At 40.4% G+C, this 26,783-nt stretch overlaps 1 protein-coding gene across 1 annotated transcript in view; it reads left to right on the top strand.

Moving 5' to 3' along the window:
* The window catches only part of KIF1A (kinesin family member 1A), a 126,105-nt gene that overhangs the window by 59,983 nt on the left and 39,339 nt on the right, over positions 1-26,783 (top strand). Inside the window, exons 13-27 of the mRNA XM_070754038.1 lie at positions 635-777; positions 1,885-1,911; positions 6,502-6,713; positions 9,659-9,738; positions 10,353-10,428; positions 11,118-11,197; positions 11,438-11,544; positions 13,124-13,207; positions 13,513-13,693; positions 13,996-14,068; positions 15,245-15,338; positions 17,474-17,622; positions 18,250-18,428; positions 21,507-21,644; positions 22,815-23,069. Coding sequence (XP_070610139.1) covers positions 635-777; positions 1,885-1,911; positions 6,502-6,713; positions 9,659-9,738; positions 10,353-10,428; positions 11,118-11,197; positions 11,438-11,544; positions 13,124-13,207; positions 13,513-13,693; positions 13,996-14,068; positions 15,245-15,338; positions 17,474-17,622; positions 18,250-18,428; positions 21,507-21,644; positions 22,815-23,069 — 1,878 coding nt within the window. The remainder of the gene's footprint in view (positions 1-634; positions 778-1,884; positions 1,912-6,501; positions 6,714-9,658; positions 9,739-10,352; positions 10,429-11,117; positions 11,198-11,437; positions 11,545-13,123; positions 13,208-13,512; positions 13,694-13,995; positions 14,069-15,244; positions 15,339-17,473; positions 17,623-18,249; positions 18,429-21,506; positions 21,645-22,814; positions 23,070-26,783) is intronic.

Below are 26,783 nucleotides of genomic sequence, written 5' to 3'. Positions count from 1 at the left end.
TCTGATTGAGTTGAAAGATTGAGGAAAAGAGAGACTCAACGTGCTTTCCTAACCAGTGCCTCGAGAGTCTCTCTCTCTCTCTCTAGAAGAGTTGTGTATTTTCAGACTTAGTAATACAAATATTGGCAGCAGGGCCGCCATCAGGAATTTTGGGGGCCCATACAGCCTAAGTGTCTGCCCCCCCCCCCGCCATTTAAAAACTACTGTACTTTATTTTGTGACATACCAATTATGTATTAAACTGGGAAACACCCCCCCCCCCCATTTTTCAATTTGGCCGGGCCCCTGACACCAGTAGCAGTAATACTGGCCTATCGGCGGCCCTGATTGGCAGATTGAAAGGTTAATGTTAAAATCCTCAGTGTTGTGTGATCCAGATTTTAACTGGGCAATGGAAGAGATAGTGACAGAAAATAAATACCCTCTAACCATGGGCCATTTTTGATTGAAATATATGGGATGTGACGTGTTTACTTACTTGATTTATCGAGAATATTTCCTGCATTTTAGGAGAAGTGGCTTAGTTTTCTATGCCTGGGTAAAAGAGACAATATTACATTTCTCTGATATATTTCACATTCTATGGCAATTTCAGCAGACCTTGCTTTGTTTAGAATGTGTATTTTCCCCACAGATATGCAGATCGTGCTAAGCAAATCAGATGCAATGCTGTCATTAATGAGGATCCCAACAACAAGCTGATCAGAGAACTTAAAGATGAAGTGGCTCGCCTGAGAGACCTGTTGTATTCCCAAGGCCTGGGAGATATCATAGATAGTATGTTGAGTGACTGTGCTTTGGATTGGGCTAAGGCTGACCTGTGTGTGTCTACGTCTTGTCTTTTTCGGTTTACTTCTTTTATTTGCAAATCCAACCTCCACATGGTCTCTACTTTTAATTCATAGTCTCAAAGCCCACTGGACAACCATGAAGTGACAATAACTATTCCACTCGTTATAATGTCTGTGTTAAGGTTCATGAAGCTAATATACCCCAATTCTAAAGGATATGCTGAATATAAATTCAAGCAGTTAGTTATCCTAAAATATTTTGCAAGCTTTGCCAACTGGTCTACAATAATAGGCTCTTTCAATCATAATCTTCATTATCACTCTATACTTCTGCTTCTGAGCAATTATGATTATCTATCCATAGTGATATAAAGTTATTTAAAATATTTAGTAATCGATGATAGGATTTATTTAACTCCCCAACATTGTAATTGGAAAATTGTTTCTCTTTTTACAGTCTACAGCAGTGTGGACTTCCTTAGCTGTGAATAAGGAAAGAATTATTTGATAATGAAGTTTCCAGTCAATTTCTAATTGAGGAAATAAGCAGCTTGAACATCTCGTTGCTTTGTTATATACCAAGAGATCCACATTTTGTTGTGGGATTAATTTATTTTTGCCTATGACTTTTAAGCACAACCTTTTTATGGCTAAGAAGATATGATTATCCCATCTAAATCAACTATCATGAAAAGTATGGTAGCTTAATGAATGGCATGACTCTTCATGGGATAATAGCCATGTTTTGAATGGAAATGAGTGTAGTTGTTTCCTCCCCTTCTCATAAACTTCTTACCTCTTTCACCAATTATTTTATCCATATTCTTTTACTTGCACATCATAGAGTGGTAACTCTTTACAGTATGGGAACACACAACTGCCCAGGTAAAATAAAATCAGGGAAAGGCTGCCACTTTGTAAGGTGGGTGCACTACATTAAAAGAAAGAGTGAGCTAGTTATATAAAACCTACGGAATAAGCTCAAGGACTCTGGATTTGCGGAAAGGCCCTCAGGTGCTGTTTCTTTATTCCTGCAAGATAAACCTACTCTTGTTTTCTTTGTCTTCCCACTCCCTTCTCCTATCTCTCTTAGCCAATCCTGTTCCAGGAGGACCTAAATGTGTGTATTTCCCATGGCTGGTATTTTGTGCGCTTCAATGCTTTTGACAAAAGTCAGTCGAAGCAAAGGAACAGAAGTACAGCATGAGAAATGAATTCAATAGCTAATGTTGGGAAAACCTTTTCATTTTAGGGCAGGTGTTGAGATGGTTTATATATAGCTTCTTCAAAGAGCAGAGCTGGGCTTTTATAGGAATCTGGCCATATTACTAAATACAAACAATCCATGGAAACTGCTGCTGTTAAGTGCTGTGGCAAGAAACTAGTTTTTGAGTTTTAGTGTTCATATTAGAATACTAAATACGTCTTCCACAAAAATGGCATTTCTCGCCTTCAAAATGTCCAAGAACACCCACAGGTCTTTCCGGAACATTCTTTAGTGATTTTTTTCCCTCAGACCTGTAGTATACACAGAAAAAAAAATCAATTTAATATCCAAATATATTGCAGGCCCTGTTCTGTTTGAATTAAGGCACTGCGGCATTCAACTTTAGCTGGGTTGTTTTTTAATCTGGCGATCCCATAAGATCTACTCCATCTCCTTAACTCCAGAAACATTTTCGTTTGAGTTTGCTCTTGAGATTCCTTTCTCTGTACTGTATCTATGTATCCTGATGCTTGTGCTGCTGCTATCTCTGCTGTTGCTTCTGCTGGAGCTGGATCAAATGAATTTGTTTTGCTGAGGGAAAAGGAACATCTTGCTCCAAAGCACTAAAATATCTGCTTTACCCACTATTGGCTTAAGTATTACCAGCGATCTTGTTTGGCCTTTCTACTAGCAGTTGTACCTACTAGGAATGCTGTGGGAGTAGTTCAGTTGCTGATTGCATTTGATAAAGCAAGCTGGCTTTTGCTGGCATGTTTCAAAGCCTGGAGCCTCAGCCTCTATTTTGAGCAGTTCAGCCTACGCTCTGGTCAAATTGGCAAACGGAACTTTCCAGTTGTCCACATCCAGGCCTATCTTCCCTGTAGAACCACATAGGATCTTCCCTCTCACATTTTAATCTGCTGAATAACTTCAAATATAAATTAAATATATGATGTATGAAATTGCAATTTTAAACTTTGACTCCAGCTGCTTATATCTTTTCTGGCCTCTGTTATTTTAACCCATTAGTCCTGGTCAAAGAGCTACAGTTTTCCCAAGTCCATTCCCAATAATTTGATATCTATTTGATTTTTCAGTCTTGGTTCTCCATGTGCCAAGATGGTTTGGAATTGCAATATCTAGCTGAATAAAAAGGGTTGTCAGAAAAGTCTAAGAGAGTATATCATCTGTCTATCTATCTATCTATCTGTCTGTCTGTCTGTCTTGTCTGTCTGTCTGTCTGTCTATCTATCTAGTCTATCTATCTATCTATCTATCTATCTATCTATCTATCTATCTATCTACCTACCTACCTACCTACCTACCTACCTACCTACCTACCTATCTACCTACCCACCTACCCACCTACCTACCTATCAATCAACTTCTCTCTATCTATATCATCTATCTGTTATATGTCTGTTTACATATATTCACGCCTTTGTATACACTCTTGTCCATTCCCATGTGCGTGTGTGCGCGCGCACACACACACACACACACACACAAACACCAGGTGGCAGCAGCACCTACTTAACCTTAGCTGATTTGAAAGCTAACCAGGGTTTAGTGAGGATTTGGATGCAGGGTTATGTGGGGATTATAGGCTTTGGCTAGAGTGGGAAGTCAAAACAATTTCTGAAGGGAAAAAAATAAAACTACTTCCTTATCACCCATGTCACTAGGAGTTGCATAATCTAAGGGAAAATTTACTTTTTATTGATAAAATGAGATTTCTGCCTTGTAAAACTCAAAATTTTCATCACACATCTCAAATATGAGATGCCCATTCCGATACTATAAATAAAGTGCATATCCCTGTTTCCCTCATCTATCCAGTTTAAGAAGTGCAAATAAAGAAACAGAATACCAATTTGAGTCCATTGGAGTCAAATCCAGCAGACAAATCTTGTTAAACAAACAAACAAATAAATACATTTGGGCATCATCTTACAGTTTTTGAATCTTTCAAATCCACCCTTTTTAATATGAGTTGCCTAAATCCGAGGATCCTTCTGAATAAGTTCTCTGTACTACCAGTCAACAAAATATTGTGTATTAATTTTAAATTCCTGAAGAGACGTAAAAATGTATTTTTTAAAAACCCTCAAGATTAAAGAAATAATGGGGAAACAATATTGCTTAAAATCTGTATGGAATTTCACATTTGAGATAAACAATTGCCCAAATGTTTCTAAAAACATTTTTAGAACCATTCAAAACAAAGAATTTCCTATTAGGCAACCTCTTACTTTTTTTCTCTGAGAATGTTGATCACTACTGTAGTCATCGTTATTTTTGTTTTCTGTTTAATTTCTATTTGTCAAGATGGCTTTTAATGAATAGTGGTATAAAAATGTTTTAAATGACTAAATGCTGAAGTTAAACCTGCAGAGGGAAGGATATTCTAGAGATGTGTTAGAGGAGAAACTCTATTTAGCTTCTATAGAAGCGTGCCTCTTGTATGACAAACATAGCATTTTTTTCTTAGTATCCCTGTATTAGATTGGCACTTCTACTTAATTCAGCATCTTCATTCATAAGAAATTTCTGAATTAGTCTAGTTCAGTGATGGCGAACCTGTGGGACGGGCGCCACAGGTGGCACGTGGAGTCATATCTGCTGGCACATAAGCCGTTGCCCTAGCTCAGCTCCAACATGCATGTGTGTGCCGGCCAGCTGATTTTGGCTCACACAAGGCTCTGGGAGAGCATGTTTGGCTTCCAGAGAGATCCTGGGGGATGGGGGAGGGTGTTTTTACCCTCCCCAGGCATTGAATTATGGGTGTGGGCACTCGCACATGCGACCTTTGGCACCCGAGGAAAAAAGGTTCACTGTCATTGGTCTAGTTCAAGACCTTTCCTAGCATCTTTATGCAAATATTTTTTCTTCTGTTCAATTGTACCCAATTCTCAGAAACTGTCTGAACATGCCCTTGCAATTTTCTTGGCAAGGTTTTGAACTGCCAGAAGTTATTTGCTGTCACCTCTTTTCTAGGGCTGAGAGAAAGTGGCTGGTTCAAGATAACCCAGCTGGCTTTGTGGGCCTAGAACTTAGAGTCTCCCAGTTTCTAGCCTGATATTATAACCAGGGGTGGGCAGCAGGCAGGATGGGGTGGAACACAGTTCCACCAGCGGAAATGAAGATGTGTGCGCAGCTCCAGCTGATCGGCGGCTGTCACTTCCTGGATTACTGGTCTCGGCTCAGCTCTCCTTTTTGTCCCTGCTGCTGCTGCTGTGTCTGCGCCCCTTGCTTTTTTCCTCTTTCCTCCTTCCTGGCCTTGGATGAGCTTCCCTCTCTCCTGCCCGGCCCCCCTCCAGCCTCACACGGCCACCTCCCAAGCAGAAGGCATGGGTGGAAATGGCACTGGCAGCATTTATGCTTCTGGCAGCACTCGTTTGCCTAGCTACGCAGCCTGAGGTGGGGGAGCGACCCTGGAAGGAGAGCGCGGGAAACGCGAAGCAAATTGTCACCCCAGCGAGCGACACTGGAAAGGTTGTAAGTCCAGGACTTAACAGTTCACTTGAACGATGATGATCGTTCAAGCCACTCCCACCTGATCACATGACCAGCAAGCCATTCTTACTCAGTCACATGACCATTAAGCCACACCCACAAAATAAGTGTGGCAGTAAAAATTTTGGCTGCCCATTACTGGTTATAACCATTATACTGAGCTGGGATATAATCATCATCGTATTCTGAACTACTCCTATTTAGATTTTAGATTAGATTTAGTTTTTAGATTTAGATTTATATACTGCTGCACAACGCTTTACAGCCCTCTCTAAGCAGATTTACAGAGAGTAAGCATATTGCCCCCAACAATCTGGGTCCTCATTTCACCAACCCTGGAAGGATGGAAGGCTGAGTCAACCTTGAGCCTACTGAGATTCGATCTGCCAAACTGCTGGCAGCCGGTGATCAGCAGAAGTAGCTTGCAGTACTGGACTAACCATTGCGCCAACGAGTCTCTTGCCCATTTCCTCCCCCTCCCCCTTTATTTTTAAGTTCATCTTTCAACTCAATGCCTCAGAAATGTAAAAATACCTTCCATTTTTCTAATGGCACTGGAATGAATGATTACAAATAAATAATTCATCGGGTATGGAATTTTGATACCTCATGCATGGCCTTAGCGGACATGATCACCGATTCTTCCTGCCTAGCATATTATTTCTCTGGAATAATAGCTGAGAGATTTTTTTTTCTTTTTTTAAATGCTGCCTATTTTCCCCAAAGCACAGGAATCAGCAAAAATCTGCTTATCAGTTTTAAGAGAGGTTTGCACAGGGCGTAGTGTGAACGCTCCAGCTAATTTGAAGTTCCAGCCCTGTCTCTTCCAGCTACATTACTGTCTGCATATCTCTGTGTTGAATTTCTATCTTTCTCCTCATTGCATCATGTTGCTATTTCCCAACTGCAATTCTTTTCTCTATCCTTTCCTTCCTTCTTCTTGTCTTGTTTCTTTCCCTTTTCTTTCTCCTCCCTTCAATCCCATAGACATGTCCGACTTTGAGAACAATAATGATAATCGTAGAGTGGCAGATATGAGTCAACGGAATGACAATCTCTCCACAGTGACCAATGCCTTGGTAGGAATGAGTCCATCCTCCTCACTCTCCGCCTTGTCCAGTCGAGCTGCCTCAGTCAATAGTCTACATGAGCGCATCATGTTTGCTCCGGGTAGTGAAGAAGCCATTGAAAGACTCAAGGTAAGAGCCATTATGAAGAAGACTGTCTTTGCACTGTAATGATATGGAGAGAATGCGGTAGAAAGAAGAGCAGAAACAAGTATTAATAGGTTCTAACATGACATTTATTCCAATTATAATAATTTGAATTATCTTATTCTTTTTAAAATTAAGAAGTGCAGAAAAGAGTACAGTTAAAGAAAGGAGAAAAAAAGAAACAACTCCCATTCTTCTTTACAGTAATTACAAATAACCGCATTATCCTTGTACCCTCCCTAACATCACAATCTTATTAGCTCCTCATTCAATCTTTTTTCAGTTTTCCAATCCAGAAATAAGCATTTTATTTTTTTCCCATTTTTAGCAATAAGCTGATAAAGAATTATTTTATTCCAATATACTATTTTCTGAAATTATAAGGGAAAACAAAGTAAGCAGACAAAGAATTATTTATAATGCACTCTCCCTATATAGTCGAACCACAACAAAAATGTAATTAACCAAAAAAATTAAGCAGCAGTTAAAATTACACAAGAGCATTAAAAATGAATATACACCATAACGTATTTACAGTCACAAGATAATATTTGCACAATCATAAACTCCTAGATCTAACTTTATTGACAGGATTTAGAGCAACAGTCCTGTTGCTAGTCTTTAAAGCTAGTTATTAGAAACTAGCTTTAGGTAGTTTTTAAATATTTTACTAGAAAATTTAAACAAAGAAGAAATATGCCTGATTGTACATATTGTTACAACAGCTAGAATAGCATATGCACAGAATTGGATGAATAAAACTCCAAATGAAAGAGAAATATTACATAAGATTTTAGACTGTGCTGAAATGAATAGATTTTAAGCTTAAAGATAAAGAAGAGTGTGATTATTATAAAATCTGGGGAAACTTCTATGAATGGTTGGAAAATAAAAAATAACTGAGAAATAATTATTTTTAAATCGTGTTAAAGGAAATATATGATGATTTAATTTTAATCTATTAAAGACCCGGATGACGAAATAAGGATTGGGAGCAGCAATGGATAAGGATTTAACAAAGAGGTGAAAGGATGAAATTGGATGTTGAGTAAAGATATCTATGTTTTAAAATAGATAGAAAAAGGGAGATAAGGTAATAGATGTTATAATATCATTATTTGTAGAGGATATATGTTTGATGAGTAGTTAACTTTAATTAATGTAGCAGAGACGAGCAAATTAATTTAGTAAAAGGTATATTTTAAGATATTTAGACATTTTTTAATGTTTAAGGTAACAGAGAAATATTATGTATTATTAATATTATTACTTTGGGCATTGACTCTGTGTTTTTTATTGCATATGTTGTTTTTTATTGTGTGTTGGAGAAAAATAAAGAAAATTCTATACCCTAAAGCTATTTATTTATGTATTGACTTGCAAAGGAGATGAACTCAGTTAAGAATATTTTATATCAGTATCTTAGATTTGTTTAATATAATCCTTTGCACGAGTTATATTCTCATGTTTTACTACTCAATTTTAGCATATTATACTGCATTTTAACTTATTATTTATTCAAATTCCCTCTATTTTAGCCAATTTTATTGTATTTTAACCAGTCACAGTTTTATGACGACCGATGTGGTCCTTTTCCTCGCTTTGATATGGTCGATTAACTAATCAAATAAAGTTGATTAAAAAAAATTGACTTGCTGTAAAGTATTGAAGACCTGATTGTACTCCTAGGTCCGGTTATGAGGGATGGAGTCAGTAAAGGACAGCCATTCGCGGCTTTACTGGAACACCCCCGGAGGGGAAGGGGGAGCATGCATGCATGCATGCGCCCCCACCCTTCAGTTCCCTGCACATCCACAGAATCATGCCCGAAGCAGTTCCGCCTGGGAGCCACCAGCAGGAAGAAATTCTCCAGGAAAGAAAGCAGCTTGTCGGGGGGACATCGCTCCCCCATCGCCCACTTGCCAGAGTTTCCCTGATGAGCTGCTCTCCTTCCTGGAGGATTTCTTCCCGTTGGTGGCTCCTGGGCAGGATTGACTGATGCCGCCACCCGCCAGCTGCAGCAGCAGTGGCAAAGGTGCCCCAGTCAGTCCCGCCCGGGAGCCACTAGCAGGAAGAAATTCTCCAGGAAGGAGAGCAGCTCATTGGGGAGATGATGTCACTCCCCCGTTGCCCACGTCGCCCACTTGCCAGACTCTCCCCGATGAGCTGCTCTCCTTCTTAGAGGATTTCTTCCCGCTGGTGGCTCACGGCCGGGGCTGACCGCTGCTGCACTTTGCAAGATCCAGCCTCGCAGCCGCCCGCTGGCCGCATCGGCAGCAGCAGCAGAGGCACCCCACGCCAGCCAGATGAGTGCCCGCTCTCTTGGCCCACCCAATGGGGGCACTGTTGCTGCTGGCTGGGGCAGCGAGATTTGGCTGCTGCACATGCGCAGAAGTTGAATCTTGTGTGCATGGGTGGCAGTGATGGAGCTGCACGCGCAACTCCATTTCCACCAGTGGAACAGTGTCCCATGCCATTTCACTTGCTGCCCAACCCTGGATGGAGTCCTTTGTTCAATATGGTTGTGTATTATTTGGGGATGATGCCTAGATCCCCCCTCTTGTTTTATTTTGTGTTGTGTTATATATTGTTTGCCACCCAGAGCTCATAAATTGAATACACGCATACATACAATTTAAATAGCCTTAGTTTATTTGACTGATTTGTGTCTTCTAAATGCATGGCTTCACTTAGAATTTGTATACAATAGAAGTGTAACACCATTAAAATATTGTTTCCCAGCCAACAGATATTAAGATGTAGATAAATTGGAATCCTCATCCTGGCAGAAATCTATTCTAAGACATCTGCAGAATATCAGATTGCTGAAGCTTTTGTAGAGTAACAGTAACCTCATGTATTTTAGGCAAAATACTTTTGGTTCAATCAGATGACAGTCACGACATTCATATTTAACTTGAACTCTGCAGGAAACGGAGAAGATAATTGCGGAGCTGAATGAAACATGGGAAGAAAAGCTGCGTAGAACAGAAGCAATTCGTATGGAGAGGTAGGAATAAGGCAGCTAGTTTAGTCTAGAAAATTGTTTTTGTCACAAGGTTCAACATTTTGTCATATTTTTTTTCTTTTGTTAGCTAACTGTTACTTTTATAGCTGCTGGCTGAAAGTGCTACGTGAAGCATCATTTTATAAAACAAAAGAGTTTTTGTGGCTCTGAGTGGAATACCTTCCAGTTCAATATCATTTCAGTAAGGGTATACACATCATCCTTTATAACTGTGACCAGAAAATATCGCATGTGATGGCACTATAACATAATGATTGTAAACATTCGAACAATCATCACATGAATGATGTTTCAAACTGTAAATTAGCTGTGTTGAGTAGAAAATCTCAGATTCCGTTTAAGCATTAGGGTTTTTTTATATGAATTAAAAGCATGTCAACTGTTGGAGAGAGTTGTTGAAATCTAACAATATCCATGGATAGCAGACCTTTCGGGCTCAACATATCAAAAATTCAGAAAATTCTTTCCTTGATCCTGTAACTCTTATTTCTGAATCATCTCTTACTATATTATCTTGTTTTAGCAAAATTTTCAAAAATTCATCTTTATCCCTTCCTTCCTTCCTTCCTTCCTTCCTTCCTTCCTTCCTTCTTCAGAGAAGCTTTGCTGGCAGAAATGGGAGTGGCTATGAGAGAAGATGGTGGTACCTTAGGGGTATTTTCTCCTAAAAAGGTTGGATATTTTTTTATCCTAGATATTGATCATAAGCGCTTTGAAATATGCCAACTACTTAACTATGATACTCCTCAAACATATAAAATAAAGCATTAAAATAAGGAAAAGTGAAGTAGCTGCACCCATTTTTGGAGTGTGCATGCCAGCCAAAACTTGTGCAGCCCTTGAGCCAATAGAAATTTTGATACTCTTAAGCAGTTGAAGGGCAAGCTTTGTGATATAATTTGTGTCCTTTAAAAAAAAGTAATTATATGAAATCCTATTCGGAGATCATGCTGAGAGGCAGAGTTAAATCTAATCCTAAGCATATAATTCTTGAGATCTTTATATGAATCTTTATATGTGTCTTTAAAAAGGAAGAAAAAAAATATGGTGGGAAATTTTCAGGGAAACAAATGTGACTGTGGGAAGAAGGAGGTCGAATACTTCCTATTGCACTTGGTGTATTTGATCAGGATTGGAATTTATCATACTAGTGTCTCTAAATTGCATTTTCAATATCAGTTGCATATTTTATTTTTAATAAAGTATTCAGCTTGATATGACAAGTTAGGGGATGGTTCATTTTTATAAGAGCCAAATGATTGATACTATGACCCAAGTTGTTCTCAATGAAATGGATGTTATAGGAAAATATGGTTACATCTCTCTATGGCCATGTTCACTCTTCTCCGTTGATTTTGTAGACACCACATCTGGTCAACCTAAATGAAGACCCACTGATGTCTGAGTGCCTTCTCTATTACATTAAAGATGGAATCACCAGGTAACAAAATTCCCATGTCATAATCATTGTTTTTAATTTGGCTACAAACAAACTGATCTAGTATAAGTATATTTTAGTCTAGAACTAATATATTATGCAATTATTTACAATAATGTTCCCCAAACTTTACTACTTGCTTGTTAGGAGTAATAATAGACATTTTGCAATGAATGAACTATTGATAATGCCTTACAGTTTTGGATCACTGATCGCTGAATAATTGAGATCTATCTTCAACAGGGTTGGTCGAGAAGATGGTGAGAGGAGACAGGACATCGTACTTAGTGGCCACTTCATCAAAGAAGAGCACTGTATATTCCGAAGTGACACTAAATCTGGCAGTGAAGGTATCCTTATATGGAAAAACTCAACATTTGCAGATGTTCTTCCCTGTTCCTAGTGGGGTATGCATGAGCAAGCCATGATCACCATGTAGACACTTAGTGCTGTTATAATCATATAAGCTTTATATAGGACATGTGTCATGGTAATCTAGATACTTTAGCATAGTGTTTAAAACAAACCAAATAATGAATAACTCACAATATTGAGTAAAATATTTGGAAATATACTAAGGGAAGAAACCAATTTTCAAAAATTCAGAAGTAGTTTTATGCACAGCCCAGGGAGGTATGTTTTTATTTTTATTTTTATTTATTTATTATTAGAGTTGAAAGGGACCTTACAGGTCATCAAGTTCAACCCCCTGCTTGAGCAGGAAATCCTACATCACTCCAGCCAAATGGCAGTCCAATCTCCTCTTGAAAATGTCCAAAGTTGGGGAGTTCACAACCTCCGCTGGCAGGCCATTCCACTGGTTGATCGCTCTCACTGTCAGGAAATTCTTCCTTATCTCAAGGTTGAATCTTTCCTTGGTCAACTTCAACCGTTGTCTCTCGTCCGACTCTCTGGTGCCCTTGAAAATAGTGTGCCCCCCTCCTCTCCATGGCAACCCCTTAAGTATCTGTATACAGCTATCATGTCCCCCCTAGCCCTTCTTTTTACTAGACTATCCATGCCCAGTTCCAGCAACCTTTCCTCGTATGGCCTGGTCTCTAGTCCCCTTACCATTTTAGTTGCTCTTTTCTGCACCCTTTCCAGAGTCTCTATATCTCTTTTGAAGTGTGGTGACCAGAACTGGATGCAATACTCCAGGTGTGGTCTGACCAGGGCCTTATAGAGTGGTATTATTACCTCTCTGGTCTTAGAGTGTATCCTCCTGTTCATGCAGCTTAGGATTGTGTTGGCTTTTTTAGCCGCTGCTGCACATTGCTGGCCCATGTTTAACTGGTTATCCACCAAGACTCCAAGATCCCCTTCATAGTCACTTATGGTGAGTGTGGTTTCGCCTAATTTGTATGCATGTTTTGGGTTTTTTTTGCCTAGGTGCAGGATTTTACTTTTCTCCACATTGAACTTCATTTTGTTCGTTTCAGCCCACTGTACAATTCTGTCTAGATCTTTCTGTATCCTGTGCCTATCCTATGGGGTGTTGGCTACTCCTGCCAGCTTGATGTCATCTGCGAATTTAATTAATGCCCCCTCTATTCCCTCGTCTAGGTCATTGATAAATATGTTAAAGAGTACTGGGCCTAGGACTGATCCCTTTGTTACCCCGCTGCCTACCTCTTTCCATGTGGACTTTGTCCCATTGAGGGCTACTCGCTGGGTCCGATGTACTATAAATATTTAGTATAGATATCAATAATACTTTTTGAAGTTGAAGGGTATCTGCGTGTAAGGAGTATCAACTTCCAAATGTTATAGTTGATCTATGTGATATATAACAACAGCTACTATAAGTACCCTTCACTTCCTCATATTTTTTAGAGTTGGAGCTCACTATTGGAGGATATTTAATATACATATTTCATAAAACATCTTCAATAGTTTTGACTTTCTAAATTCCATTTGTATTTTTTACAGCTATTGTGACCCTGGAACCTTGTGAAGGTGCAGATACTTATGTCAATGGAAAGAAAGTGACAGAACCCAGCATCTTAAGATCAGGTAGTTTAACTTTCTAAGAGAACACATGAAGCAATAGATTCTTAGCCTAAAGACCAAATGCTTTAACAGATGCTTTGCAACAGATTGACTGCTTGCCAGACTATGACAGATTTATAAGAATGATTGTTGGAAGGTAAAATTGCATTATCCTAAATGTACTGGTGTTTGACCATGAACTGCAGTCCAGTCACATAACTTGCATCTGAAACAGGGTTATTGCATCATCTTAGTATTGGGTTGGATAGATTTTGAATTACAACCCCATGTACATCCCTGTTAAACACATCCCCTCCCCATTTCTATAGGAAATCGCATCATCATGGGGAAAAGCCATGTATTTCGATTTAACCATCCGGAGCAGGCACGGCAAGAGAGGGAGCGGACGCCTTGTGCAGAAACTCCTGCTGAACCAGTGGACTGGGCTTTTGCCCAGAGGGAATTGCTAGAGAAACAAGGCATTGATATGAAGCAGGAAATGGAACAGAGGTGAGTAAGAATAAAAGTACAAAACAGCTCACGGACAAGAATTAAGGGGTCTCGCTTAAATGGTAGGTCAAACACTTTGCATACAGACATCCAAGGAGCAGGGCCAAAAGGAACGGGAACAATCTCTTTCTGAGATTTACAGACAGGCTCTGCCCATTAGGAAACCCATCATTTTTATTTATTTATTGTCTATATGTGTGTCCAAATGACATTTTGGGTGGCAAAAATGAAAGGGCTATGGAAAGTGGACATTGTCTCTGATTGTTGATCCTGTACTGTCAATTTTTCATTCCTGTTTTTAGGCTTCAGGAACTGGAAGATCAATACCGAAAGGAAAGAGAAGAGGCTAATTACCTTCTAGAGCAACAAAGACTTGTAAGGATTCCTTTGATTATGCAGTTTCCTGAATTTTAGGATGTATGCATCATCGTAACAATTGTGTCCAAAATACAGTTCAAAACTGTTTATTGTGGCACATGCAAAGAAATGCACATTTTATTTATTTATTTATTTATTTATTTATTCATTCATTCATTCATTCATTCATTCATTCATTCATTCATTCATTCATTTTGACTTATATGCCGCCCAATCCCGTAAAACTCAGGGCGGCTTACAACAATCAAAAAGGACAAAGATTAAAGTCAAATATTAAGCATAAAACCCCATTAAACCAGTCAACAAATATTAATAACAATAAAACCCTTAGACTAAACACAATCATACACTCATACCAATCAAACCATGTTTCGGCCAGGACTAAGATATTAACTTTGCATGCTGGCAAAGGCAATTTTTTAAGGCTTTTCGGAAGGCCAGTAGGGTGGGAGCTGTACGGACATCGAGGGGTAGTTGGTTCCGGTGGGCCGGGGCTGCCACAGAGAAGGCCCTCCCCCGCGGGCCCATCAACCAGCCATGCTTAGTTAATGGGACCTGGAAAAGGCCAACTGTGTGGGATTTAATAGGTCTCTGGGAGGTAGGCGGCAGGAGACAGTCCCGTAAATACAATAAAGCAATAAAAAGTAATGAGGCTCAGCCAAAATTTATTTATTTTTCTTACTTACTTACTTACTTACTTACTTACTTACTTACTTACTTACTTACTTACTTACTTACTTTCTTTCTTTCTTTCTTTCTTTCTTTCTTTCTTTCTTTCTTTCTTTCTTTCTTTCTTTCTTTCTTTCTTTCTTTCTTTCTATGCCGCCCTTCTTGAGGCCGATGCAGTCTACATTACAACTACATTATGCCGATGTAGGCTACATTACAATTATGAGTTTAGTTGGAATGCTTCAATTCCCAGCTGCTCATCTCCCTAGCTGATTGGGGGGGAAACTCAGTTCCTGCAGTCTACTTGGGAGGAGCAGGTGTTCAAAATACATGTGTGTGATCTCATGATCTCTCCTTTCTCCAAAGAGATTTCGCTGGCCAGGCTCCACCTTCTGGCCATTGATTTCCACTGAAATTTCATCCCTGCTTCTTCAGGGATGCCGTATCTCACTGGAAGTGTCAGAATACAATAAACCCTTGGCTGTTTTCTTCTTGTCATTTTAGGATTACGAGAGTAAATTGGAGGCTTTACAAAAGCAAATGGACTCAAGATACTACACTGAAACTAATGAGGAAGAGGAGGAGCCTGAGGATGAAGGTGAGCTTCTAGGAAATTAAATAAACTGCTGTAGAATGCTTTTCATAAAACAATATTGTATTCAATAGAAGAAAAGAAATATAGTGGAGCCTTTGTTATTCTTTGAGCTGGGTTGTTTCCTTGCAGACTTTTCATTACCCAGCTAGATAACATCATCAGTATTGACCACAAAAAGTTAAGAAGGTGTTGTGGTCCGCCAGTGGAGCTGACAGCAGACTTGGTCAGTGAGGAGGTTGGGGAGGAATTTGGGCCAGTCCTGGAGTTTGGGGAAGGCTCTTATGGATGCTCTGTATTGGAAGCAGAGATAAACCAGGGCTGTCCAAAATTTCCCAGCTGCCTTCGGAATTGGAGCTAAGTGGGGAGGGCAAACAGCTGGGGTTTATTCCAGATGCATGCATGTGCAGAGCTGTTAAGAGAGGAAAACAACTGCAGATAAGTAACTGACTCGGGAAGAAAGGCACACATGGACACTGAATGGCCCCTCCTTGGCTGGGGAATAAATAGGAGGAATGGGTGGGGTGGGGGGTTGCAGGAGACAACTGTTCCAATTTCTTTCAGAAGATTTGCTTACTGTGGTTGTGCTTCAGAGACTGCTTGCCAGAACTTAATTTACATCTTTGAGACTGGAAGTCTGACAAGTATCCCAAGGAACTGATAAGATCTGTTACTGCAATTAACCCTTTGAAGGATTATTGCCTGGACTTTTCAGTGTGTGGATGTCATTAGTTCACAGTAGCTAAATAAGGAGGGGTTTTTCAGGACAAGGAATCTGTTTATTGGTTCTGCTAAGACTGAGTCAGAACAGAAGGGAACAAAAAGAACAGAATATATTCCCTCCAACAACCAACAGCCAGATAAGCAGGGAATAATACAGGGGGGGAAATCAAGCATTAAACAATAGTCTAATTAAGAACTATAAAGGAGAAAAACCACACCGCCACCAATAGTGGCAGAAAAACTACAATATGTGTATATGAGAACAAACCCCCACATTGACTAGCACTGATGATGTTACCCTACTTACGGTAAGTGATTAAATATCTGCAATCAAATAACCAAGCTCAGAGAGCACCAAGGAATCTACACTATTGTATTCAACTGCAAATGCCCCAGTAAATAGACAGGCAGTCCCGCAGAGAAGCAATAGAGAAGAAATATCTAGTTTCTGCTTTATTAGTGAGTTATCCATGGATTTATTTGTTAACCTGAATCATACATTGAAATGGGATAATTTTATTTATGTAGCTTTGTAACTCAAGAATCATCATTTATATTCCTTACAATTACAGTGTTCCCTCGATTTTCGCGGGGGGATGCGTTCCGAGACCATCCGCGAAAGTCGAATTTCCGCGAAGTAGAGATGCGGAAGTAAATACACTATTTTTGGCTATGAACAGTATCACAAGCCTTCCCTTAACACTTTAAACCCCTAAACTGCAATTTCTTATTCCCTTAGCAACCATTTAGATTACAGTATTACTCATCGTGTTTATTTATTAAAGTTTATTTAAAAAAAATATTTATTAAAGGTGGACGAAAGTTTGGCGATGACGTATGACGTCGGGCGGGAAAAACCGTGGTATAGGGAAAAAACCTGCAAAGTATTATATTTTTTAATTAATATTTTTGAAAAACCATGGTATAGCCGTTTTGCGAAGTTCAAACCCGCGAAAATCGAGGGACCACTGTACACTCTTACAATCTTAGCAAATTTTGGGTTCAAATTCCATAAGTAATTTGGCTATATTTTCAGCTTTGATTATAGTTACGTATATTGGGGTTTTATTGGATCTTCTTCTTCTTCTTCCTGTGCCATATCCATCATCGGACCGTGCTGGTGGTTTTATTGGATGGAAAATTTATAATTAAAATGGACGCTAACTATCATTGCGATATCCGGTTGTTATTCATTTTGTGCAGAGATGCCTTGTGACAGACTTTCTTCTGATTCTGCACATTTTTGCAAGAAAAGGGCTCCCCTACATGTATCTCCTTGTGAAATTGACCTATGAAGTATATATGCTTTTCATATTATCTCATGAGCAAGACAAAGCAATCTCATGAGCAAGACAAGGCAATACATGAAAATAAGTAGCTGAACTTACAGAGGTATTTCATTTTGTTTATCTCATTAGTTCAGTGGACAGAGCGAGAGTTTGAGTTGGCACTCTGGGCCTTTAGGAAGTGGAAATGGTATCAGTTTACATCTCTCCGGGACCTGCTGTGGGGCAATGCCATTTTCTTGAAGGAGGCCAATGCAATCAGTGTGGAACTGAAGAAAAAGGTAAACAGTTCTTAATATTTCTAAGACAAGATATTAAGCATTTCCTTCCTTCCTTCCTTCCTTCCTTCCTTCCTTCCTTCCTTCCTTCCTTCCTTCCTTCCTTCCTTCCTTCCTTCCTTCCTTCCTTCCTCTTAAATGAGTGTTACAAAATAGTTTGGAAAACAAATCTGGTCCAAGAGGTGGATACTTCCCACCCCATTATCTAATAATATTAAGTGGTAGAACTTCAATAATGGAAATTGCCCCCCAAAACTTTTCGCTAAATTTAAGTCCTGTCCTTTCTGTACAATATTTTGATTTGATTTGATTTGATTTGATTTGATTTGATTGCCGCCCCTCTCCGTAGACTCGGGGCGGCTCACAACACCAATAGAACAATTCATAACAAATCTAATAGTTTAAAAACATTTTTAAAAAACCCATTATTAATCAGACATACATACAAACATACCATACATAAATTGTATAGGCCCGGGGGAGATATCTCAATTCCCCCATGCCTGGCAGCAAAGGTGGGTTTAAAGGAGTTTACGGAAGGCAAGGAGGGTGGGGGCAGTTCTAATATATAATTTAAACATACATGACTTGCGATAATACTAACAAGCAACAATTATAATTCACTTCCAGGTTCAGTTTCAGTTCGTACTCCTCACGGACACCCTCTACTCACCTCTGCCTCCAGACCTGCTTCCTCCAGATGCTGCCAAGGACCGGGAGAAGCGTCCTTTCCCAAGGACCATTGTGGCAGTAGAAGTGCAGGACCAGAAAAATGGAGCAACGCATTACTGGACTCTGGAGAAACTCAGGTAGGTGTGAACTTTTAAAGTCAAGGTGGCTACTGGCTGGCTAAAGGAGGCAATATTTAATAATGTAGGGGGAAATGGCATGACATTCTTATCTTGAAGCATAATGAATTAACTTATTTTTAAATATAACGGGAGTATTGGATTTTATTGTATATTGTTCATGATTGTTGTTAGCCGCCCCGAGTTTTCGGAGAGGGGCGGCGTATAAATCCAATAAAACTTGAAACTAAAAGTGAATGGAAAATTGAGTTAAATTGCCGTGTTAAATTATGTGACTGCTTGTTTAAACAACACCTTCAGTGGACTATGATTTGGGTTAAGAGGGCTGAATGAGGTAAACAGAATTATATTACATAATACATAAGTCTACAGAATTATCCAGTCTTTGGTACAAGATAGCCATGTTAATTCATGATGCTATTTGATCTGTGGTAGATAACTCACATGTTCCTTTTTTTTACTTAAAGCAATAGTATTTAGACTTATATACAGCCCTATAGTGCTATACAGCACTCTCTGGGCAGTTTACAATGTCATCATTTTGCCTCCAATATGGGTCCTTGTTTTATTGACCTCAGAAGGATGGAAGGCTGAATCAATGAGACCCCTCAGGATTGAACTCCAGGCTGTGGGTTGTTAGCCTTCAATACTGCATTCTAACCAGTTTGCCACAAGGGCTCCTTTTGACAAAGGCAGATCTAAGAAGTTGTTGATTGATCCAGATCTTGACAGGTTCTATACTAGTCTCCCTTCCTTTTCACTTATCAGCAAAAAATATGTTGTGAATGTATGTATGTATGTATGTATGTATGTATGTATGTATGTATGTATGTTGATACCTCATCTTACGAATTTAATTGGTTCCAGGATGAGGTTTGTAAGGTGAAAAGTTTGTAAGACGAAACAATGTTTCCCATAGGAATCAATGGAAAAGCGATTACAGTGATCCCCCGGGTATCGCGATCCCGATCATTGCGAATGGCTATATGGCGATTTTTCAACCCGGAAGTCAAAACACCATCTGTGCATGCGCACCCTTTTTTCTATGGCCACGCATGCGTAGATGGCGCCGGGCAGATCAGCTGCTGGGCGGCTTCCCTGGGTCTTCCCCCTCTTGCTGGCGGGAGGGCGAGAAGCCCCCCCAGCACCCGCTCACCCGCCGTTCGCCACTCGCCCGCCCTTCGCCCGGCCACCCGCCCTTCGCTCGCTGTTCGCCCGGCCACCCGGGTTTGGGGGGGTGCTGGCAAGCCCCCCATGCCGGCGGCGACGTTTTAAAAACAGCTGCGCGGCTTCCCAACTGAGTCCCGAAGCCAAACGCGGAAGACGTTTGGCTTCGGGACTCAGTTGGGAAGCCGCGCGGCTGTTTTAAAACGTCGCCGCCGGCATGGGGGGCTTGCCAGCACCCCCCCGGACCCCCAACCCGGGTTTGGGGGGCTGCTAGGAAGCCCCCCATGCCGGCGGCGACGTTTTAAAACAGCCGCGCGGCTTCCCAACTGAGTCCCGAAGCCAAACGTCTTCCACGTTTGGCTTCGGGACTCAGTTGGGAAGCCGCATGGCTGTTTTAAAACGTCGCCGCCGGCATGGGGGGCTTGCCAGCACCCCCTGGACCCCCAACCCGGGTTTGGGGGGCTGCTAGGAAGCCCCCCATGCCGGCGGCGACGTTTTAAAACACCCGCGCGGCTTCCCAACTGAATCCCGAAGCCAAACGTCAAAGGCGAACTTCCGGAAGTTCGCTTCAGGACTCAGCTGGGAAGCGGCGCGAGCGAACGGCGTGGGCGGGCGAAGGGCGGGCGCGCGGGCAGGCGGCGGACAAGCGGCGGGCGGACAAGACAAGCGGCGGGCGCGGCAGCAGCGAGGAGTTTGCGTGGGTGGCGGGGAAACCCCAATCTTCGGCTCCTCGCTGCTGCGGCGGAAGTAAAAACACCATCTGCGCATGCGCAGATGGTGTTTTTACTTCCGCAGCGCTACTTCGTGAAAAACCGATCATTGCGAGGGGTCCTGGAACGGAACCCTCGCAATAATCGGGGGACCACTGTAATGCGTGCAAGCCCAAAACTCACCCCTTTTGCCAGCCGAAGCGCCCGTTTTTGCACTGCTGGGATTCCCCTGCAGCATCTCAAAAACACGGAAGTCCGGAGGTGGTGTTTCCCATGGAGGGGAGCCTCAGGGGAATCCCAGCAGCGCAAAAACGGGCGCTTCACTGGAAACAGAAGTCCAGAGGCGGGGCATCCCAGTGGCGTCGGTGGCTTGGGTTTGTAAGGTGAAAAGAGTTTGGAAGAAGAGGCAAAAAAATCTTAAACCCCAGGTTTGTAGCTCGAAAAGTTTGTATGACAAGGGGTTTGTAAGACGAGTTATCACTGTATATTGGTGTGTTCAGGTTTCTTCCCATGTATCATGAGTGTTTTTGCAATGAGATCACACTCGTCATCTTCAGGCTGGTATCCTGGTCTTTGCGCTGCTGCAAGCAGAATACCAGCCTGAAGATGACGAGTGTGGTCTTGTCAAAACATTGCAAAAATACTCTCGATACACGGGAAAAAACCCAAACACACCAAATACATACCTATACCCGTGAAAATCTACAGAAACAAACAAATATATATTTGTTTATGGAAATATACAAACAAATAAATATATATATTTATATATATCTTCATATTCTTTTCTGTCAAATCACTGTGGTATACCCAAATATGGGAGAGAGCACACAGCTTCCTTTTTGCCTATCAGTCCCTCCCGGGGCCATATACAAGGCATTTATATGGATATACAGTATATGCTGCGTGGTTACATATTTTTGCTGATAAGTGAAAAGAAAGAAGTCTAGTATAGATCTATTTCGAGCTTGTTATGCTCTCGTTAGCTAGACCTACCCTTACCTCTAAGCTACAGGCTCACCTCCAAATCAGTTTTTACTAGGGAAGAGCCATATGTTTGTTTTTTTGTCATATCACCCTGGTATTCTATACCAAGTTCTTAATACATCAAGTAAGGTAGTGGCATTCATAGGTAAATTGGTTGGGCAATATTTTCTCAACTACAGCTTTGTTAGAAGATCCATTTTTTCTACCATTGCAGGCAGAGGTTGGACTTGATGCGGGAGATGTATGATCGGGCAGCTGAAGTACCCTCAAGTGTTATAGAAGACTGTGATAATGTGGTGACAGGCGGAGACCCCTTTTATGACCGCTTTCCTTGGTTCAGACTGGTTGGCAGGTGAGAGTTTTGGTCTTCCTTGTCAAAAAATATAAAGCAAAACCAATGGGTTCCAAGGGGGAAAACACCATTCCATAGTTAGCCAAAGCAAATTATATGTAAGACAAACTCTCCTTGATGATTGTGTTACATTTTAGATCAAGATGTTAAGATCACATCTCATACTAGATAGGAAATCAGGTCAACATCTCTATTCCGTGTTGGAGTGGATTGTCCATTTATTTGACGCAGAGCCTTTTAAATATGATCTGCGCACATTCTTGCACTGCATACATTTGTCACGAAACCATGCCTAATGCTGTCCAGAGAGCTGAAACTTTCTGCAGCAAGATGATTATGGTCTGTACTCTCTCTGAGCCAGCATGATGCCCTCCTCATTTGCCAATTGTGTGTTTAACCCATGCAAGCTACGTTGTAGCCCATCGTTACAACTTCTTGCTTGTTGATTATAATTTCTGAATTATGAAAACCATCATAATTAGATGTGATTGGAATATGACAACCATTTCATTACCTTATTATCATGTAGACCCTCTTGGTGTATGATGCTTCTAGATGACAACAGTAGCAACCAAAGCCAAGCAAAAACATTGTAGGGTGAAGAGTAGCTCAAAAAAAATATCTTTTATAGAATTTTGTACCTTTGTGTGTAGGTCTGTGCGTTTGATGTATGGAGTGTGATATCTGCCTATATACTACCTAATATATATTGTGTGTTCTCATGTGCTTCACATGCAACTATTAGAGAAAAAAATGTCATACCATCAGTTGAGAGTTGGTTGGAGTCCAAGTAGGAAGGATTCTAGCTATAGAATTTTAACAAATCAAAGATGTATTTTAAAAAATAATCCGGTCACTTGGGAGGATTCATAATGGACATCTTCCCCTTTCCAAAAATCTCAATTTGATGAAATGGACACCAGGAAAGTTCTCATCCCATGCATCAATTTTCAGCTGATGGCATTTGTGGCCCTTTTGTTAGATGTGTTTGATCTGGGAAGTTTCTTTTTTGATCTCTTTCCTTATTAATTCTGCTGCTTGATTTTAAAGAAGGGGCAAAAGAGGCCTAGTCTTTCTCTCCCTCCCTCTCTCTTTCTTTCTGTGTTCACGCGTGCGTGTGTTAGACTAGCTGGTGTTAACCTGTCTCCTATCTTGTTGTACTAACCTTAGTTCAGATATCTCTGGCTGCAACAGCTCTCCTATTTTCAACACATGCATGAGCGAGCGCATGGCTGATCTCACCCCCTCCCCCACCTTCTCGAACCCTGACTCCGACATCACCGAGCCTGCTGACGAGCAGCACGTGGGGAAGGAGGAGGAGGAGGAGGAGGAGGACCTGGAGGAAGACATCTTTCCGGAGTACCCGCTGTATGATGGCCAGGATCCATTTTACGACCGCTCCCCCCTGTTCAGTTTAGTAGGAAGGTTGGTGAGGTCTTAGGAGAGCATGCTGGGAAGGAACTAGCTCTTTCGCATAAGAGACCTGCTTTCCCACGGACTGGGGGGGAGGGCCCCCGAAAGACATTTCAGAGGGAAAACCCCCACCCCTCCCCCTCCCTAAGGGGATGAGTAGTGGAAAGGAAGACCAACTGCAGAGTGAAATAACACAGGATGAAAGACAAGGCATCTGTAAATGGATGTGATGTAACTTGCTGGCAAAACCAACACTTTGGCATTGTACATTTTTAAAGGGAGTCTGTATGTGTGCACGTGTTATATTGCCACATCCTATGGAACCCGCAGCTGTATTCTCACAGTCTCAGAATTGAGCATAATTTCCTAAGAACTAGCACTAAAAGAAGAGTTTGTTCTTTCTTAATTAAGGTGGCCACTAGCATTTTAAAATGTATACTAATTTACACATGGTAGACTATCCACAGAAAATTAGTGCCATAGATTTAATATAGTTATCCATTGATTTGGGATAGATATTAACATGTAACTTTAAATTAAAGGGCTACTGAGCAGAACATAATTAAAGACTATTTGGGATTTAGAAAGTTGGAATGCTAAAGGAGAACTCCTGCAACATTGCAGTTAGCAGAAACACTTATTTTTAGAAAGCAAATTGGGTCAGTTGCTATTTTCATATATGTACTGAAAAACTTTGTCCTTGTTGCTTTAGGACAATAAAAGTGACTTTACCATTTACTATACTCCAATATACCATTCTGTATAACTATAACAAGCCTCAATGATGACAAAATGGTGGCACAGGAGTGTAACTCAAATGTCACAATTTTTGGATAGTGGCTAATGCAGATTTCCAAGTTATATCAATTGTGTGATGATGTCATAATACATATATCATTTATTTCTCTATACCCCAACAGTGGACTCATGGCATCTTCTTTGCTCAGAAAAACAGGGGGGGAAGTCTTATTTTAGTAACCAATGCATAATCTGAATCACCAAGGAAGTATAATGCTAGAAATCAATCTTCAAAAGGATACAATTATTGGGCCATGCTTTATGTGCTTAAATTAGCTTTCCTTAAGCCATTGCAGCTTATTCAAGAACCATGAAAAAGAAACAAACTGATGTAATACAGTATATTGTATATAATACAGTATATATATTGTTGTAATCTGCCCTGAGTCTTTCAGGTTTGGGTGGCATAGAAGTCAAATAAAATAAATAATAATAAATAATAAATATATGAACCCAGTCTTACTGACTGCCAAAATATTGGCTGAGGTTTTTGCAATAGTGTTATCAATTGGCAAAGCCCTAACGAATTATTTTTGTCTCATTAGGCAACAGTTAAAGACTGCCTTTCACAGGGCGACTGGAATAAGTTGTAGAAGGATGTCTTAGTTCAGTGATGGCAAGGGTGAAAACAGCTTCCCCCACCCCTGGAGGCCCTCTGGAGGCTAGAAACGGCCTGTTTCCCAACTTCTGGTGGGCCCAGTAGGCTCGTGTTTTGCCCTCTCCAGGTTCCAAAGACTTCCCTGGAGATGGGAGAGGGTAAAAACACCCTCCCCCATGCCCCCGTTAGATTAGATTAGATTAGATTAGATTTATTGGATTTATATGCCGCCCCTCTCCGTAGACTCGGGGCGGCTCACAACAATGGTAAACAATACATAGTAACAAATCTAATATTTAGCTATTAGGCTATCTGGCAGCCAAAAACACCCTCCCAGAGCCTCTGTACAAGTCAAAAATCAGCTGGCCAGCACACACATGCATGTTGGACCTGAGCTGGGGCAATGGTTCACTTGCCAGCAGATATGGCTCCGCGTGCCAGCTGTGGCACCCGTGCCATAGGTTCGCCATCACTGTTATAGGTTAAGGAGTGGACAAACACATGCATCATGACATCATCAAACAAATGATGTGATTTTCCCACTTATATCGGACATCATTACGTCATTAGATAATTATGTTATCTTCATGATGATGTCATGATGCATCTATTCTGATGTCATCGTGGCTTGTTATAGCTGCAGCAATTGTTGGGAGTTCTGACAACTTGCATCCAGCCGTCTTAGTTGAGGCAGGAAACCCTGACTTTTAGTTTTCTCCCTTTTAAGTAGCATTTAGGAAACCGGAAGCAAGCGAGGGAGCAAAGGAGCTTACAAAAGACAGAGAGGGATAAAGGGGAAGAGTCCTGCAGTCTCAGACCGAAAGAGCTGGCTTCTTCCCTTTTTTTTTTCTCCTCTTGGGGGATTTGAGATCTTAAATCAACAAACAGGCCAAATGACCAAATAGTTCAATGAGGGAATACCCTCTTCCCCCAATCCTGTGAACTGTTCTTGGGGGTCTTTTGAGTCAGTCAAAGTTGACTCCTCCCATGCAGCAGCTGTGCCGTTCACATTTCTCGTGAAGTGTGCTTTGATTGGATTTTTTGTCTTGATTTTTATTTAATTTTCCTTATTTATTTATTTTTAGCTGCTGGCTCTATCTCCAAAGCTTAAGCAAAATTGGGGGGGATGGTTATTTCACTTTTTGTCTTCTTTTGAAAGGCTTTTCTTTGGTCTGAGCATGCCATCTTTGCACCTCACCAATCTTGTGGTTAGCGACTCTGTTCCTTTAATGACACACAACCTCTCTTTTCCGTTTTCCTTTATTCAGCTCTTTTCCACCACCTTCTTGCCTTTTTCCCCTTCCCCCCCTCTTCTTGCTGATTCTTCTCCTCAATCTCTCCATCTCCATATGTTCTTTCCTTCCCTTTGATTAATTGTAACGAAGAGGCAATTTCAGCCTGTGAAATGCTTAATTATGGGTCTCGTTATTTCTGGCCTGTTTCACAATGGTGCTGCAATGGATCATCTATCAGTGTCAAACCGTCCAATACAGTATCAGAATAGATCCAATATAAAAATAGAGATAATGCTGCAGACTGGATCCGTTGATAATTCTTGTGATCTACAATAATGTTTTCTTCTCGTGAAGCAGACACTGTACTATTTGTCATAATGCTTCCAACCATCAGCTTTTGTTAGTTAATTTTCTAAATTTTACTATAAAATTAAACATTTGAATGGGAACTTTAAAGAATTGTAGGAAGTCAACTGAAGATGGGAGAAATTGACGTGTTGAGTTTGTAAAATTAGATTTTTACAGATCTAGAGAAAAACATCGCCTCGTGTGTAAGCTTATGCGCATTTTCACAACAATCAAAACATGTTGAGCAAAATAATTTATATGTTAAAATTAGCTTGATATGTATTAGCCATATAACGAATAACTTTAGAATTCTGCTAGGAGAACAGAATAGCTAATAGTGCTAAAGCATAGTTTTACCATTAGGTAGAACATAATTTCTATAGGATATTTTTAATTGGCCCATAATGATTCTAGATTCTGTCATGTACCACAGATAAGATTGTCATAATGTTTCTTAAGAAATGTTTCATCTCATAGAATAGAATTTTTTGTCCATTTTAATACTATTCTAGCTACCAAGTTTGAATTCGTTGCTTCCTATTCATTTCTAAGAAGGAAATAGTTAAAATAACAAAAAAGTAATATTACAGGAAGTCAGGTTATTATAATTGGTGTAAATGATCCCAGTTCTACAATCCTATACCAGATAGGTTACAGTCACCATATCTTATATCTCTAAAATGCTTGTTTATATTATAGAATCCTAATTTTCCATTTTTATAAATTTATCCACTATGTGATTTATAC

Source organism: Erythrolamprus reginae, chromosome 5 (genome assembly GCF_031021105.1).
Source record: "Erythrolamprus reginae isolate rEryReg1 chromosome 5, rEryReg1.hap1, whole genome shotgun sequence".
NCBI classification, from domain to species: domain Eukaryota; kingdom Metazoa; phylum Chordata; class Lepidosauria; order Squamata; family Dipsadidae; genus Erythrolamprus; species Erythrolamprus reginae.
This window is presented reverse-complemented; position numbering and strand designations above follow the sequence as displayed.